Source organism: Torulaspora globosa, chromosome 4, assembly GCF_014133895.1.
Source record: "Torulaspora globosa chromosome 4, complete sequence".
NCBI classification, from domain to species: Eukaryota; Fungi; Ascomycota; class Saccharomycetes; order Saccharomycetales; family Saccharomycetaceae; genus Torulaspora; species Torulaspora globosa.
Window position 1 is genome coordinate 736,115 of NC_050730.1, and position 17,128 is coordinate 753,242.

The window sequence follows — 17,128 nt, forward strand, 5'->3', positions numbered from 1 at the left end:
TCTGTCTTCTGTACGTTTATGTAGTATAGGGTTCTACAAGATCTTATCATCCAGACAAGAGTTTTAAACTTCTCTCGAGTCTCCGGGGAAAGAGATGTTCTATTATACAGTTAAAACTATTACTTATTATCTCATGTTATCATGATACACAGGAATAAACTCTGGTGAACCAGGGATGAATTGGCCAGCAATTATCGGGGGAAAGAGGACATGTCGTTTCCTATATTCTAGTTCTACTATTATATTCTTGTCAGGAGGCTCCATGGTATCTCTGGATTGGACAACTGCAAGAACACGCTCCCACTCACAGTCTTGAGTCACCATCAGGATTGCAGGTCGCAATGCCTGTCGATGCTCGCTTGTTATCATTCTTGTCTTTTATATGCCTATCTTAATGATCGGGAAATCAACCACCCGCGAAGGTTTTAGAAAGTTACTAGTATATTGATGCAGAACGCCTACGGATGAAAAGATAAGACATCTTGGATCAGACCCACTTGACGTCAAGAGTGTCGCATGTTTCTATGTATCATTAGTAATTTATATAGAACGAGGCCTAGAATAGACCCTCGATTTTACCGTCGTTATCAATTTCGACGTTCATGTAGCCCGCATAGGTGGAAAGACCAGGTATCGTTTGGATCTCGGCCGCTAATGCATAAAGGTAGCCGGCTCCAATGGACGCCCTGATATCCCTAATTGGGAAGGTGAAACCAGTGGGAACGCCCTTTAGCGATGCGTCGTGAGATAGCGAGTACTGCGTCTTGGCGATACAGATTGGTAATTGACCGAAACCTTGTTTCTTGTATGCCTCAATCTTTGCCTGAGCCTCCGGCAGAATCTCAATCTTAGCACCACCGTACATTTTCTGCACAATTGAAGCCAATTTCTCCTCAACAGACTCTTCAACATTATACAGATATTGGAAATTCGAAGGCACTTTAGTGACATTCACAACTGCGCGTGCAAGATCAACAGCCCCTTCACCACCCCTCTCCCAGTGATTGGTTGCGACTGCATCGAAGGCACCAGCCTTCCTCGCAGCGTCCCTAATGACTTCTATTTCAGCATCTGTATCGGTTTCAAATTTGTTAATAGCAACAACGACCGGAATTCCAAATTGTCTAGCATTTTCAATCTGTTTGCATAAATTAGCGACTCCTCTGTTAACTAGTTCAACGTTTTCTTCCGTGTATTCCGAAGGTAATGGTTGGCCCGGTTTGACATCAGGAGCGCCTCCATGTAGCTTCAAAGCCCTCACTGTGGCGACTAGAACCACCGCATCAGGCTTCAAACCTGAAGAACGACATTTAATGTTCAAAAATCTTTCACCTCCCATGGTAAAATCGAAGCCTGCCTCAGTCACCACGAAGCCAGGCTCCTGGCCCTCTGCTTGGCCATCCTTTGGTAAACCAACCAGCTTTAGTGCTATCTTATCAGCGATGACAGATGAAGCTCCAATGGAAATGTTAGCGAATGGGCCGGCGTGCACCATAACAGGAGTTCCTTCCAAAGATTGCATCAAATTTGGCTTGATAGCGTCTTTCAAAAGAGCTGTCAAAGCTCCTGCGCATCCAATGTCTTCCACGGTGATGGGCTTGTTATCATAGTTTGCACCAATGACCATACGCCCGATGCGTTCTCTCATGTTTTGCAAATCACTAGATAATGCAAGAATAGCCATCAGTTCTGATGCTACCGTGATATCAAATCCGGTTTTTCTCACTTGCCCTTTTTCCGTTGGAGCTTCTCCGATCGTGATTTGTCTTAGTAGTCTGTCGTTGACGTCTACCACCCTCTTGACAGTAATAGTTTCTGGATTGATATCTAATCTTGCGAAGGCTTTAATTTCTTCCGCGGTCAATTCGTCAGGGTCTGTCTTCTCAATGCCTAATTTTTTCAGTCGTCTTAGCATACTTGGTGTAAAAATACGTTTCCCACCCTTCTCAGGAACTAACCTATTGTAGAATGTTGAATCTTTTTTTTGCGTATTCTCATGGAAGATCCTCGTATCAATTGCAGCCGCTAGCAAGTTGTTGGCAGCACCAATAGCGTGGATGTCACCGGTCAAGTGCATGTTGAACTCGTCCATTGGAATCACTTGAGAGTAACCACCGCCTGCCGCCCCACCTTTGACACCAAATGTAGGACCCATAGATGGTTGGCGAACATTGGCAATCGATGGTTTTTTCAGGTGAGCTGTCAACGCTTGAACCAATCCTAAGGTTGTCGTAGACTTACCTTCACCTAATGGTGTTGGAGTTATACCACCAACAAGAACATATTTACCATTTTGGCGATCCTTCAATCTATCCAACACAGCTAAATCAATCTTTGCTTTATAATGGCCGAACAGTTCGAGCTCATGATTATGAATTCCCAGTTCTTCTGCCACTTCCTGAATTGGCTTAGGTTGTTGGCTTCTTGAGATTTCGATATCGGACGGCACTGGCGTTTTCAGATGCAGGGGAATCGGAGCAATCTCGGGCATCTTGTTGGCATCTTTCAACTGCCTCTTGGCTGCCAGCAAGACGTTTTGCACCAACATTGCGACAGTCATTGGGCCCACTCCGCCTGGAACAGGTGTAATAAAAGATGCCCTCTTCTTAGCGGACTCGTAATCAACATCACCGACTAGCCTTTGACCAGATTTCCTCGTGGCATCTGGAATATAGTTGATTCCGACATCAATAACTACACATCCCTCCTTCAGCCATTCGCCTTTGACATATTTTGGCATACCGCATGCCGCCACAACTATATCGGCCGAAGCCAATATCTCTGGGATATTTTTGGTACGACTGTGACACATAGTGACGGTAGCATTTGAGTTCTTCAGCAGATTGGCGACAGGAGTTCCGACGATGTCTGATCTGCCGAGCACAACGGCATGTTTACCATTCAAATCAATGTTTGCCTCCTTAAGCAGTCTCATACAGCCGTTTGGAGTACATGGAATGAAATACGGTTCCCCATTCTTCTTTGCTAATTCTCCCGCATTGTAGCGATGGAACCCATCAACGTCCTTTTTGTATGAGACTGCGTTGGTTATTCTGGCCTCGTTGAGGTGCTTCGGTAGAGGCAATTGAATCAAAAGACCATGAATAGAATCGTCGCCATTTATCTGTTCGATTTTGCTCATAAGCTCGACCTCAGCAATGTCTGCTGGTAGTTTCTCAACATCACATGCTACTCCACTGTCTACTGATGCCTTCAACTTCATACGCACGTACGTCGAAGAATCAGGTCTGGCACCGATTTGCAGGATCTTTAAAGTTGGCTTGAAGTCTGGTATCTTTGCTTGGATTAATTCGACTTCACGCTTTGCCTCATCTCTAATCACGCTTGCAATCTTGGTTCCCGAGAGACTGTGGTAAAAGGCGGCTGCTCTGGGAATGCGTAGTGACCGCCGAATCAATTTCAGCCTACATAACATTGCTGTAGGTATTCAGCCCGTATTGCGCAGTGCAAACTTGCACTTCTTAAGTGAGATAAGCTCATCGAAATTTTCCATAAGAGCTCAGCAAATTTTTTCAACTGGCATATTAGCGAACTGCTCATGCAGTTGATGCTCAATGGATCAAATTAGTCTGTGGCAGGGCTGGACATCGAATCGTAGCGACGGCCTCAACATTTCTGCTATATTACAACCTCTTGTCTTGCCGTACGTAGATGATATATAGAACGCACTAGCGTAATGCCATGCTTTGCCTGCCGTATTACCCCGGTTGGTGGTACCTTGTTATGGGGTTACCGCTTCGCTTGGTTGACCTGATTAGTACCTCGTTCCCTGTGTATGTGGTCGTCATTTGGGGAAGCGGAAGAGGATGAAGATGATGGTGATGATGCCTGCATGCGGGGCTGTTGTAAGTCGTTCATGGGCAAACGAGCGAATTGAAAATTGCCACAGTTGTTTGATCGGCCATGTCCGACCGAGACCGGTACGTAGACTTGTGGTTGTTGATGGTATGTGTGAGGAGATAGTACCATGCCTGCAGGTACGTGTTCCATAGTCTGTTGATACTGATGATATGCCATTGGATAGTGAGACAAGGGTGCCGAAGCCAGGCCTCGCGAAGACGGCCGGTATAATGATGGCTGTGGAGGATGAACAGTGGGCTGCATGTTCCTCATATACAGATCAGGCGAAACCGGTGGCAGCTTAAGCTGGTTCTGCGTGTACGAGAGATTCTCGATCAATTGCCTTTGTTGAAGTTCCAGATCTTTTGCTGATTGCAGAACAGGATTATTGAGATCCTTTTGCGAGTAGTTCCCGTACACGGGCTGCAAGGGAGTTTTGATGCCTGGTTGCATTGTCATTTGTTCTTGAACTTTCACGGGCACGCATTTGTAAGTCTTTAAATTTCCATAGATCGATTTAGCGTACTCCAGGGGCGTAGCCGGTGTTGAAGACCGTTGTAAAGAATCTGGCGGCGGCGGTTGGGCCGTGAATGCGTTTGAAGATGCATACAGCGTGTTGACGCTGGAGCTGCTTGCAGGTGTCAAATATGGATGGCGTTGCGTGGTGTCCGACGGAGATGAATTGAGCTCCGCTTTCTCGTTCTTCACTAAGGCCGAGATGATCTCTTCGAACGTCGAGTAAAAAAGTTTCACCGATTCGTTTGTCTGAGGGGCCCCTTCTTCAATCAGCCGAAGGATCTCTCTATCCAGATCATTTATTTTGAAATTGCTAGCAATCTTGTTCGAAATCGATTTTTTCCAAACCTGGATGTGAGAAGATATCTGTTTCTTGGTCCTTATTTCGCTGGTGTGGTACTGCACAAACAATGAGATCAACTCATTCCTGCCGTAGTTCTTGTCGAAAATCTTGAACTTCGAAGTACCGTTCTTTATAATCAATCTCAGCGCGGCAATGAACGCTGATTCCATCTGGCTTGGCCATTTATCCGTTTGCCCCAACGCAATATGTTCGCTCGCCAAAGTGCCGTTGCTCACGGCTGTCGGACTTTGCTCTTTCTTGACCATCGGTAATGTCAACGACGACCCAAAATCCTTGCTGTCCAGTTTCATCCGCTTGTTTCTCAATTTCTCTAAAAAATCGCCGGAAAACGCCTGTGGTCGCCTCCCGAGACCAGAGTTCTGCAGTTCAACCTCCTCTGCCGTTCTCTTGCCTGTCTCGGGCTTAACGTTCTTGTCGTCGCATGAAAAAATATCCAGCAATTGCGAAGTCTGAGAAGCCCCGTTATCCATGTAGACGTCAAAAACCCTGGTATTGGCGGGATTCCAATTCGAGTTGTCACCGGCGTTTACGCCCGGGTCCTGCTTCACCTCCATCTGTCCAACACAACTGCCGCTACTGCTGCTGCCAGCATCGGCCTCACTACCCGCAATCACCACCTTGTTATCCGCAGCAGCAGATGCAATACTCTCAGCAACGATTGATGAAGAAGTAGTTACAGTAACACCGGTCATTAGTTTCTCCTGTTAATCACTCCGATACGTGTGTTAGGGGAGGGGAACCGACAGAATGACGAAAAATTTAGCAACTGGGGAATTATAAAGAAAGACAGTCAAAAAAATTCCCGAACTGTTTGACGAGTTAATGTTCTATAGCAGAGATGAACTAAATTAATTATGGGCGTTTCAGATTTCATGCGCTAACAGGGCCCGGAGATAAAAAAAAAAAGCCAAGCGAATAGAACTTAAAAAGGAAAATCAGCGAAGAAAACGAATTGCTTCATATAAATATAATTTCAGTCAACCACTGCAGGGGTTGCTGCGGTTGGGGGTTGAACCAACTGCAATGAACAGAATAGTTGAAGCGAGAACTTATGGACGGAGTCACGGAACAATCTCAGTAGCCGTCTAGGGAGAATTCTGTTTATGCAGGTTCCAAATATAAATGGCTCTCATGATAATAATAATGATAATAAGACATAAGATCTAACTCAGAGTAGACATACAGCAGGGTGATGAAAAATGTGCGCACTTTTCTTATTCAGTTTGTAGGGACTAATCGAGCCTGTTCTGGTAAACGTTGCACCTGAGCGGCGTGGACTGTGGCTTCGCAGTTTGAAACTTTAAACCCGAAACGGTGCAACGGACACGCCAGAATCCTTGGCTGTGCCGCGCGGCGCGCGAATTGCGCTCGATTTTCCTGCGGTATGCGCTTTCGCAGCATGCATGTCGAGCCAAATGGACGTGCCACGTTGCCGATGGCAATGGTATGTACGCGTACTGTCATGGCTACCGGCTTGATTAGGAAAGGTGGAGGCTGGGAGCTGCGGCTGTAACGTCCTAAAAAGGAAAGCTTTTTTCTTGTCATTTCGTTGGCTGAGCGCCCCGAGCTGGCGGTCCGGGGCGATGCGGTGTGACCGCCAAGGTAACCAGTGGGAAAGGCTCTGTTTCCCGGGTCGCAGCAGAAGATCTCATCGATCTGCGCCGGTGTGTAGGGATTTATGTACACAGACAATTGCGGAGCAGGATTGTCTCTTTTTTTCTTTCTACTTATTCTGCATCGGAATCTAGGAGTTTTCGGTAATCGTCGACCGAGGCATAAAGGGGCAAGTCCTTCAGCTTTCTCTTTTTGCTTTTCTTGTTATTCTTGGCTGAGCTGCTGTGGGGACGCTTCTTCGATCCGTCTTCTTGTTGTTCTGCGTCTTCATCTTCTTGTGCACTATTTTCGTCAATGCCCTCTTCTTTGACTTCATCGTCTAAAAAGCTGTAGAATACATCATCATCGTCACTCTCTTCACCGTCGTTTTCTTCCCTCTTCCGTTGCTCCAGTTGTTCGTTTTCTTCTTCCGCAGATGAGTCATCGTCTGATTCCTGCTCTGGAACGTCGTCGCCTTCGCTTTCGCTTATGGAGTCGAAGTCTTCGTCATCAAACCCGATGTCGTCGTCTTCGCTGTCGTCCTCAACATCGGGTCGAGATTTGACAAGGGCATTCCAGACTTCATCTTCATTCATCTCACCGTCACTGTTTTCGTCTAGCCTGCCTTCGTCTTTTTTCGTCTTTATTGCACTTTGTTTGGTGGTGAAGTACTGGTAAAAGAACATCTCATCGGGCTTAATGTCCTGCACTTTTTTGTTTAACCAATTCTGTGTGTTGGCAGGGACTTGGTTTGCAGCGTAATCCGACGACTTAACCAGCAATCCCTGATCTATCTGCGAGCCGCCGTATAGTGGTTGCATGATTGAGGAGCCTCTGACGGTTGGCTTTTGCTTTGCATTCCTGTAGACAAATCTGTCGAGGAAATGGGCCAGTGTGTAGAGACCCAAATCGGGTTTGACCACCTCGTCTTTCTTGTTTTGTAAGAAAGCTTGAGCATACATTTGGACGGTCGGATGGTAATGGTCCGTAAACTGAATGATTTCCCAAAGAGAGGACTGATCTGCGTTCGCAAATTTTGGATCACGCTTTCGACTATCGTACTTTCTGTTCTTTGGCTTCGAAGCTTCGTCTTCCTCACTTTCCGATTGATATTCATGATCCACCGGCGTGTTTGTTAACAAGTTCTTGATCTGTGGAACAGCTTGAACAAGCTGCAATAACAGGTATAGGAATCCTGCAATGGTCCCGACGTTGAGCCAATGGGAACACACTTGTAGAATTCTTTTCACGAAAGCTTCAACCCGCTCCACATTGGCGGCATCTTGTTTCAAAGACTTGTAAAGAAGATTCAGGTAAATACCTTGCTTGGAAGATGTGACCAATCTTGAGTCTAACAAACTTTCATAGAGCGTTCTGTAGTATCTATCACTGTTTAGTTCGGCTTTGACGACAACTTGATTGATCAACACTAGGGCTTGCACGGAAGTGTTGAAGTTGGAAGAATGTGTAATCTTGAACAAAGTCTCTAAATGAGCCTCATAGACCGAAGCTGGAACCCGGGCAAACGGGAAGGCCCGATTTACACCTGTCAGTAAAGCATTGAACAGTTTTGAGTTTTTCTCGCTGACAATATCAGCTTCGGTTTTCTCGTTCTTCACTGATTTACCGCCCTTTTTACCCTTCTTGAAATTCTTCTTCCTCTTTGTTTCATAGCTTTTATTCGAACTTTGAACAGCATCATTATCATGCTGACTGTCGGAATCGACCAAAAATTTCTCAAAAAGAGTGAAATACGTCTTGATCAGTTTATTTGCTATGTCGTCCTCACTTCTTCTTAGAATCGTTTGATTAAGCGTGATCACGGAATAGTAGGTTGTGTGGTAATCTACGTTGGGCCTTAGGCAGGTGTCGACAATTGCATCGATCAGAATACTTTTCATATTGGGATGTGCCTGTTCAAGCTTCAGTAGTAAATATGAAGCCTTGGAGGAGACCTTGGAATCAATGTCACCTAGCTTGTTAACACCTAACCGTAATAAATTGAATTCTTGCTCTGGCTTGCTGGTTAGAAGATCAAAAATATGATTTAAGCATTGTAATCTGACGTGGATGATGGGGTCGTGTGACAGTTTCTCCAAAACCTCTAAAATTTTGAAATAGGTTCTCTTGAGGAGATCTTCGAAATAAAAGATTGCCAAAGTTTTCTTATTCAGCATCATTGAGAGGCCAGGCTGATTTTTGAAGTACCTTAATTTTCTATCTGGTAAAAGTCCGTTCAGGAACAGGTCCTTCAAAGCGTTCAAACTTTGTAAAATGGAGTTTCTCGATTTCTTGCTACAGAATGTCATCAAAGTTTCTAAGCACTTTATGTTGTGAATGGGAGATTCTTGCATCAAAAGGGTCAATGCAGAGATTTTATCGTTCAGAGTACCGCTTGACAACACTTGGGTCATGAATTTTCTCTGTGATGATTCCTTCGTTAACTCATCATAGTAAATCTGGTTATCAGCAAGCAGGCTTTCTTTGCCCCGTTCATACAACCTATCGATTTGTTCTTTGGTTAAAGGAGCATCTTTCTCCTTCAAATTCTGAGCAATTTGTGGGTCCAATGGTATATTGTACCATACAGTCTCAAATGGGATGAGTAACTTATCTGAGTTGACCATATCACTTTGAGTAACGAATCCGCTGTCCTCCTTTACTCCTTCTTTATTCTCCTTCTCTTCGACGTTGAATTCTGCGTCCGATTCTGCTTCCTTTTCTGCTGTGTCTTCTGATTTTGGATCTGAACTAAGTGTCTCTTGATCTTGATGTTCGACCCTTTCGGTCTCTTTGTCGACAATCTCCTCGTCATCAGCTTCAACAGCAAACCGCTCTGCACTTTCCTTATTTAATCCAAGGTTTTGCAAAAAGCTCTGCAGTTCGTTGCCGAATTTCTCATCTTCTTCTGCTGCCCCGGCGTCTCCGAATTCTTGCTCACTAGCCTCGTCATCATCGTCGAGATTTCCAATCAACTCAAGGTCTTTTTCGGTGGCTCCTAAAGATAAAGCTTCGCAACGTAAGAGATCCTGTCTATCGCCGTAGGACTCATTGTCAGTCGTATCCTTTACCTGCTTGTCAGTCCCATTTTTCTTTGAGTGCTTCTTTTTGTTCTTTTGTAACTTTGACGACACCTTATTCTTGATGCTCGACAGAAGGGAATCGCCAGCCATGTTTTATTCACGGATTTACTGGAAAATTAAGCTTGTTCCCAACTCGAAGAATACGATCCTTTGTCGCATCATCTCATCTCATCTCATTTCATCTCATCGCATTACAAGCTTCCCATCACCTCACTATTGAAAATTTTCCAACCTCGGGAAGGGTAATGTTTGGTAAACACCCAAACATTGGCGGCTAACCTGGACAGATAGCTACCTCAACGTAACATAGAGATATACCGAATGAAGCACTAATAGAATGCCCGGTTGATAACCCAGTAATCGGAACATGACTCGATAACGCGGGTATACGTTAGAGAGCATGTTGCAACAAATGATGAGAGATCTCCCAAAACCGCAGCTAAGAAGTGCCAACTTGCTCCCGCCCCCGTCAGCTTCCCTCATAGCTCATCGTGCAAAGATACATTTTAAAGCTCTCTTCTTTATCCGGGTAATTGGTGCCGCTTGGGAAAATAGAATAGTTCCAAAATGTTCTTTGAGGTTCCATCGGTTTTTCGTCTGTTGTGATCCATATAAAAATTCAGGAGAAAAAGAAATGGAGCTGATCCCGAGAGAACTGGGCAAATTTTCTTACCGTGGTGGTAACCTGAGCACCATCAGTCGCTGACAGACTTTCTATGATCGCTTTCTGTTCTCGCTTGGATTTTGCCACTCTGGAGAATCTGAAAGTCTTGTCTGGACTACATACATAAAAGTTCCTTTAATCCTTTTACAAATTCGAACTTTTAGTAGGTATTCACTACCACTGAATAACCAAGGCTTATAGTAATTGGAAAGCATCGACAATGTCTTTGAAACGTATTACAAAGGAACTTAACGATCTAGGAAGGTATGTTAGCGCTTGATGATTGGTATTTTTGGATAGGACTACCAGTCAATTTTTCTCCTTTTTGATCCGACCTACTAACAGAATTCTGTGTTTCTTTTCAGAGATCCTCCAACTTCATGCTCTGCTGGTCCAGTAGGTGACGATATATATCATTGGCAAGCCTCGATTATGGGTCCACCGGATTCTCCATATGCGGGAGGTGTGTTCTTTTTATCGATCCATTTCCCAACCGACTATCCTTTCAAACCACCAAAGATTGCTTTCACTACAAAGATATATCATCCAAATATCAATGCTAATGGTAACATCTGTTTGGATATTCTGAAGGACCAATGGTCTCCAGCTTTGACGATCTCAAAAGTGCTACTGTCTATCTGTTCTCTATTAACAGACGCCAACCCTGATGATCCATTGGTACCAGAAATCGCGCATATCTACAAGACCGATAGGGCTAAGTACGAGGCAACTGCTCGAGAATGGACGAAGAAGTACGCTGTCTAAGCTTCTCACCCTCGTCCTGTGTCAAGTCATTGCGGGCAAGTTAACTGCAGCCTCGATCGGTGGAGCGCAAATGATTGAAATGTATTTATGCCTTATAAATAGTAACTTACTTTCTATCATGGTCTTCCAAGCCTCATCAAATCCGCCGAGTACCTAAATAGCTCCCTAGATGCCTTCCTCAGCTGTTTGTCGAAACATGCTATGCTTTGGGTAGCAAAAAATTCTCCGCGACGGGGAATTGAACCCCGATCTGGCACGCGACAAGCGCCCATTCTAACCATTAAACTATCGCGGATTTTGAAAGAAAAGCACTCACGGTGGGGGTCGAACCCACAATCTTCTGATTAGAAGTCAGACGCGTTGCCATTACGCCACGCGAGCTGCTTGAATCTTGGATTCTGTGGCCTAACAATTCGTCATGCTGAGAATTTATGATCATTCCAACATCTTTCAAATAATCTAGGACAAGCGAATTGCATCGAAGAGCGTGAGATAATTGATGGTTTTCATCTGCAAGTTTCTTCCCTCTAGCTCATTAATGCCGAGTTCGCTTTGAATTGAGCAGTTCACATGGTTTATGGCTAGCTGCCGAAATATTTATAGCCCATTACATGCATGGAGCCTCAAGAATTGATCCGAACTTCGACCTCAGCCTTTCAATTGTAGCCTTTTATCCTTTTGTCACATTGTCGTATCTTGTATTTTCTGTCATATCAAAGCGCGATGCTAAACCAAGTCTTGAATTTTGGCCTGCGACAGTAGACTGAGCAGATAGAGGAGTGGGAGGACCGTGCCGGCTTTGTCTCCAGTCCCTCATATCATTGGCAGGAACGTTCGTGAAGTTTCCTTTTGCGCAGCTACACAATTCCCCAACATGGAGATACCTATCCTAAATTATCAAAAGACAAACGTCAAGCCGCTACTGAGGCTGACGGAGAGGCTATTCAAGTTAGGTTTCTTTGCCTCATATCTTACCTCTCAACAGCTCATTGTGCTTGAGAATTTGCTTTCCATTGAAAACGAGTCCAGTAAGATGCATGTGTGGCGGGAGCTGATGAAGGGCAATGTGATAATGGACGTCGTTGAGGTGCCATCCGCAGCCAAAACTACTAGTTTTGAAGTACCCAGCAGTGCTGATTTTAGTGGTGAAACGAACAGTCCGAATGATAACAATTTGGAAGGCGCTGACGAGATCGAACAGGAGAAGAAGGCGGAGGAGGACATCGATGATTTCTCTCAATTGGATCTTGAAGATTTCAAACAGCAGATAATTGGAAAAGATTTCATAGGAAATCTCTCGCTAAAGCTTCGATATGTCATTTGGCAATGTGCCCTCGATTATATTTACAAGGACGAAGCCGCTGATCTTCAGAGAAGCGTTGATGATTCTCTCAATTACGCTCTATTAGAAGAAGATGTCGAGTCAGCAGAACTGGAAGATCGTGATTCTGGAAAAGGGGATGCCGGTGTCGCTAATGATGCTGACGACGATAACTATGATGACGACGATAACTATGATTACGACGAGGAAGAAGATGAAAAAGATGCTCAACGAGCACATGATGATCAATCTAGTTCAAATTTAGACAGTGCAGGTGTCGAAGTCGTAGACGACGGTGGAGGCGATCTTCTCACCGTTAGGTTGAGAATATCTAAAGATTTATTAGCGAAACTCCGAAATGATAATCACGAAAAAATCCTGAAAAATAGCAACAAAATATACCATAGCTTCGAGTATGACAAGGAAAATATGCTAAAGAGATTGAGGCTGGAAGAAAATGATAAACTCATCGATGCAAGCGACAAAAAAAGAAAACGTAGCAGTTCGGTCGATAGTGTAAATGCCTTTGAATCTGCAGAAGTGAACGAAGATAAAATTGAGGAAATCCATGCAGGGCAGGAAAATAGCCAAGGGCTGGATGGAAAACGACCAAAACATGATCCTATGAATTTACCAGTGAACCTAGGGGCGGCTAACCTGTCATTAAAACATCTTCTGGCGTCGATCCAGGAGAATAAGCAGAAATTAAAACTATCTGATTATGAGCTAAAGCATCTTATTGTGGACGTTAGAAAAAACAGATCAAAGTGGGCTTCTGATGAAAAAATTGGCCAAGAAGAACTTTACGAGGCTTGTGAAAAAGTGGTGTTGGAGCTCAGAAATTATACTGAGCATTCAACGCCATTTTTGAACAAGGTGAGTAAGAGGGAAGCGCCAAACTATCATCTTATTATCAAAAAATCCATGGATTTAAACACTGTTTTGAAAAAACTTAAGACATTCCAATACGATTCTAAACAAGCGTTTGTCGATGATATTACGCTTATTTGGAAAAATTGCTTAACCTATAATTCAGATCCGTCCCACTTTTTAAGAGGCCATGCAATAGCCATGCAAAAGAAATCTCTACAGTTGCTACCTCTCATTCCGGATATAGTAATTAGAAACCGTGCTGATGTGGAAAAGGAGCTGGAAGAAATGGATAAGGATAGAGAATGCGAAGATGAAGATGAAGAGGTAGCCGGGTCTGGGAGGAAAGGCCTAAATATGGGAGCCCATAAACCTGCAAAGGCTGATGATAACGTCAGTACAGCTCAAAATGCCGAAAAGGCTCCAGAGAAGTACCTAGGGGCAGAAGGAAACGGTGAAGAACTGTCAAAAGATGAAGAAAAGCAGCTGCAGGATGCGAGTCAAGATCAAAAAAGCGATGAAGCCGCCGCTGGGCAAAGAACTCCCGAGACGGAATCTAAAGTTGACGCACAGCTGCCATCAGCTCAGGAGGTCACGGAAGAAGATGACGACGAAGATGACGAGTTGGCAGAATCTCAGTCGTTTGTTGTGGAAAAAGACGATGATAGAGATGACGTGGAAATTTCCGTTTGGAAATCTCTGACTGCCAAGGTACGCGCTGAAATCTGTCTCAGAAGGTCTATGTGCTTTGAGCGTGGGAAACTTAATCGAAATTCAAAGGCTCTAATTAAGGATCCTAAAAGGTTGAAGACTTTTGAGCAGCTGTATGCGGAGCATGAAGAACAGAAAGAATTCGAAACGCAAAGGGAAAAGCTTGAAAAGGAATCAATAATGAAAAATGGCTTCCAGACCATGCTGAAACAGGAGGAGGAAGACAACACATCATTTAGCACAGAGCATGCGGCTGAAAGCTCGGACTCCTTCCAGAAGGAATCAAATGAGATCGAGATTGATAGCACTATCTTCTTGAAAGAATACGATAGCGTTAATTGTTTTCCAGCCACAGTTTACGCAGGGGTTGATTCAAATTTATTGGACAGAGAAGAGGACGCCTGTGTGAAAAGAATTCTGGATGAAGGAAACAACAAACCAAGCGCTTTTTTGGCTAACCGTGATAAAGGCATGACTCCAAAGATGAACAAAAATATCGAACTTATACAGCAGATAAGGCATATTTGTCATAAAATTTCTTTGATCAGGCTATTGCAAAGCACATCAGGCAACCAAAACACTAGGACAAACCCAAACCAATTGATCGGTTCTCATCAGTATAAATTTGAAGCCATAGATGATTCAATGGATATTGATCCTGTATCTAGACTCCAAACGCATGACTATAAAAATAACAAGCAACTAATATGGCGATTTATGCAAAAAAACGTCTCAAAAATTACTATGTCAAATGGCTTTGAGACAGCTCAACCCACTGCCATCAATGCTCTAACGGAACTTGCCGGCGATTACCTATCCAACCTAATCAAAACAGTCAAAATACATCATGAAAGCAGCTCGTTGAGTCGAGCAAATTCGAGTGAAATTCTGCGAATGAGCCTTTTGGAAAATGGTATTAGCAGGCCTGATGATCTCTTTATCTATTTTGAGTCTGAGTTCAGTAAGAAGACTAGGAAACTGCTTGATGTTAAGTCAAAACTGGAAGGCTTTCTGAAGGAACTCCTGCGACCAACGCTGCAGGAACTCTCAGAAAGAAATTTTGAAGACGAAAGTCAAAGCTTCTTGACGGGAGATTTTGCAACCGAGATTACAGGTGAAGATTTCTTTGGATTCAAAGAGCTAGGCTTGGAAAAAGAATTTGGAGTTCTGACTTCCTCGGTTCCATTGCAGTTACTCACATTTCAATTACAAGCAAATGATGCGGAAACGAAAGAACAAGCCAAGAAGCTGCAACCAGAGGAGTTTGGTAATGTTGTTTATTCGAGAACTACAAAGGAAGAATTGATGAAGCAGTCTCGCTGGGCAACTCTTTTACCTTTGATTGATAAAGCATTCCAGCGATCGAAAACCTACCGTCAAAAGGTGGCAAAGAGTAACGCAGCCGCAGACATGGTAATACATGAAAGCCTTGAACCCGTTGAGTCGCCATGGTTGCTGGAAGATGAGGAAATGACATTCAAGGCAAAGACAGGTAGGCCGCGTTTACCTCCGACAGGGAAAATCAGTAGTGCGTACAAGAAGAAACCTATTGCTGATGCTTTTATCCTTCCTAATGAAGACGATGAGACTGCAAATAGCGAAGATATGAAACAAAAGATAGAGAAAGATGTCTCTGATGGAGCCTCAACTGGTGTCGTAAACCCCGCTGCGAGTGTGCAGGCCTGAAGAAAGTCTTAAGCATCAAGATATAATTCTGACGGACCGCTGAGATAGAAGCAGTTCAATGGCTCACTAGCAGCCCAGAGAACGATTATGTAAAGATGGCCTTTAATGACATGCTTCTAAACCGGTTTGCGGTTTTAAAACCATGTAACCTCGGTAGATCGACACGCCGTGTGAACAGTATTTGAAGAAACCTCACGCCGTCTCAAAAAGCCTATATTTTATTTCTTGCTTTTTACCCATGCTCTTCCGTTGACCATTTGTGCAGTAAGCTCTTAGATTCCATGTTTCATAGTTTATTCACCTTCAAATGTCTCTACCGTATCGTCAGAACCGATCAGATGCTCAACAATCTCTTTAACCTTGGGATCGGCAACGAGGTATAACGATTCTGTGTGGAATAAAGCGAAGCCATCTTTACCATCGATCATTGGGACCCTAGTAGCGAGCAAATCGTCACTTGGCCTCTTTTCGACATTAGTCCTCTCATAAAAGAGAAAATTACCAGGACCTGTAAAATGCAGAGAATCATCAATAACAATTTCAGCCAGTGAGGATGTAAGGTTAAAACCAACCATCGTTAAGAACTGTCCTTTTGAATCGAGAACTTCTGACATCCACGCAAATTTGTCGCCTGGTTCGTAAGGTGACTGATCCGGCGAGAGAAGTAAGTGTTGGAAGAGCATTCTTCCGATAGCACTTGCAAATTTTTCATTGATCCCATAACTTTCTTCATACAGAGCGTCTGTAATTGATAACTTGCCAGTGTACATTAGAGCTGTTCTGTTCTGGAAGCTTTCTTTGAGATGCGGCTCCAGTAGATAGAGCTCATTACCAATGAAAGTGGGCTTATAGTAACCAATGGTTTCTATTAACCCAGAATTCTCACGATTTTCTTGCGTTTTAGCGCAAACAATAGAACCCGATACATCATCGTCCCCGTTTTTGGACAGCAATTCCAGGCTGCAAAGCTGTGGAACAGCGACTTGAATCTCATAATGACATGTTTTGACTTCCCTTACCCATTGAATGCTTGCCGGACCACCTGTAGGACGGCATATGTACTGAACCTCCACAACTCTCGGACGGCCCGTAACATCACAGATATCTCCTGAACCCATAATTTCACTGATGTAATAACCGAGGTCATTGTAAAGAAGCTGAAACTCTCGATCAGCTGCCGAAGATTTAGCTCTTCCAAGCACGTAATATAATGAGGTTGTCTTGGAGTTACCGTGGAATTGAGCCAGCCCTGTATCGCTGCAGAAATCATAGTTCCAGAATCCGCTCAAGTATGATATACAGCCATTGAAGGACTGAGTGATCAGCTCAATTCCATTCTTCAAATTACTTGAAAGGACTGCGTCCAAATCCTTTTCATTAAGTTCTGCTACCGTGTCATGATCCTTTGCTGCAGCAGTCGGTATATAGCATGAGAAATTGTCCCCTAGTTCCGTTATCTTACCCAAAGACAGGGCACTAGCATTGTTAGCAATCGAATTTTGCCAGTCCTGAGATGGCACATAGCTGATTAGATATTTCTCGCTTGCATAAAGATCCTCGAGAGGCGCCAGAATGGCAGCAATCATCGGAGCACTGACCAGGCAAGTGATCATCAATAAGCCCCACATTCTAGTTCGCGATTTTTCAGCCTGCTCACCTCTGATGAATAATTGTTGGCGACCAATATGATAGGT

The 17,128-nt window shown here is 44.0% G+C and overlaps 7 protein-coding genes and 2 non-coding genes across 9 annotated transcripts; 2 read left to right on the forward strand and 7 right to left on the reverse strand.

Moving 5' to 3' along the window:
• Positions 1–126: 126 nt before the first annotated feature.
• On the reverse strand, positions 127–369 carry HG536_0D04140 (uncharacterized protein; the record flags this gene model as incomplete). Its single annotated transcript, XM_037283670.1, has 1 exon — positions 127–369. One exon carries the CDS (start codon positions 367–369, stop codon positions 127–129), a length of 243 nt encoding a protein of 80 aa, XP_037139566.1.
• Positions 370–556: 187 nt separating this feature from the next.
• On the reverse strand, positions 557–3,436 carry MIS1 (trifunctional formate-tetrahydrofolate ligase/methenyltetrahydrofolate cyclohydrolase/methylenetetrahydrofolate dehydrogenase MIS1; the record flags this gene model as incomplete). The annotated part of the gene is made up of 1 exon (XM_037283671.1): positions 557–3,436. One exon carries the CDS (start codon positions 3,434–3,436, stop codon positions 557–559), a length of 2,880 nt encoding a protein of 959 aa, XP_037139567.1.
• A 314-nt stretch (positions 3,437–3,750) lies between these two features.
• Positions 3,751–5,433, reverse strand: TEC1 (Tec1p; the record flags this gene model as incomplete). Its single annotated transcript, XM_037283672.1, has 1 exon — positions 3,751–5,433. The coding sequence occupies one exon, from the start codon at positions 5,431–5,433 to the stop codon at positions 3,751–3,753; it is 1,683 nt and encodes a 560-aa protein (XP_037139568.1).
• A 1,035-nt stretch (positions 5,434–6,468) lies between these two features.
• MAK21 (RNA-binding ribosome biosynthesis protein MAK21) lies at positions 6,469–9,507 on the reverse strand (the record flags this gene model as incomplete). Its single annotated transcript, XM_037283673.1, has 1 exon — positions 6,469–9,507. The coding sequence occupies one exon, from the start codon at positions 9,505–9,507 to the stop codon at positions 6,469–6,471; it is 3,039 nt and encodes a 1,012-aa protein (XP_037139569.1).
• A 1,006-nt stretch (positions 9,508–10,513) lies between these two features.
• UBC5 (E2 ubiquitin-conjugating protein UBC5) lies at positions 10,514–10,846 on the forward strand (the record flags this gene model as incomplete). The annotated part of the gene is made up of 1 exon (XM_037283674.1): positions 10,514–10,846. One exon carries the CDS (start codon positions 10,514–10,516, stop codon positions 10,844–10,846), a length of 333 nt encoding a protein of 110 aa, XP_037139570.1.
• A 223-nt stretch (positions 10,847–11,069) lies between these two features.
• HG536_0Dtrna6D lies at positions 11,070–11,141 on the reverse strand. Its single transcript has one exon. It is a non-coding gene; the product is annotated as a tRNA-Asp (tRNA).
• Positions 11,142–11,155: 14 nt separating this feature from the next.
• Positions 11,156–11,227, reverse strand: HG536_0Dtrna4R. Its single transcript has one exon. It is a non-coding gene; the product is annotated as a tRNA-Arg (tRNA).
• Positions 11,228–11,720: 493 nt separating this feature from the next.
• SPT7 (SAGA histone acetyltransferase complex subunit SPT7) lies at positions 11,721–15,434 on the forward strand (the record flags this gene model as incomplete). Its single annotated transcript, XM_037283675.1, has 1 exon — positions 11,721–15,434. The coding sequence occupies one exon, from the start codon at positions 11,721–11,723 to the stop codon at positions 15,432–15,434; it is 3,714 nt and encodes a 1,237-aa protein (XP_037139571.1).
• A 293-nt stretch (positions 15,435–15,727) lies between these two features.
• Positions 15,728–17,062, reverse strand: YOS9 (Yos9p; the record flags this gene model as incomplete). The annotated part of the gene is made up of 1 exon (XM_037283676.1): positions 15,728–17,062. The coding sequence occupies one exon, from the start codon at positions 17,060–17,062 to the stop codon at positions 15,728–15,730; it is 1,335 nt and encodes a 444-aa protein (XP_037139572.1).
• Between the last annotated feature and the right edge of the window lie 66 nt (positions 17,063–17,128).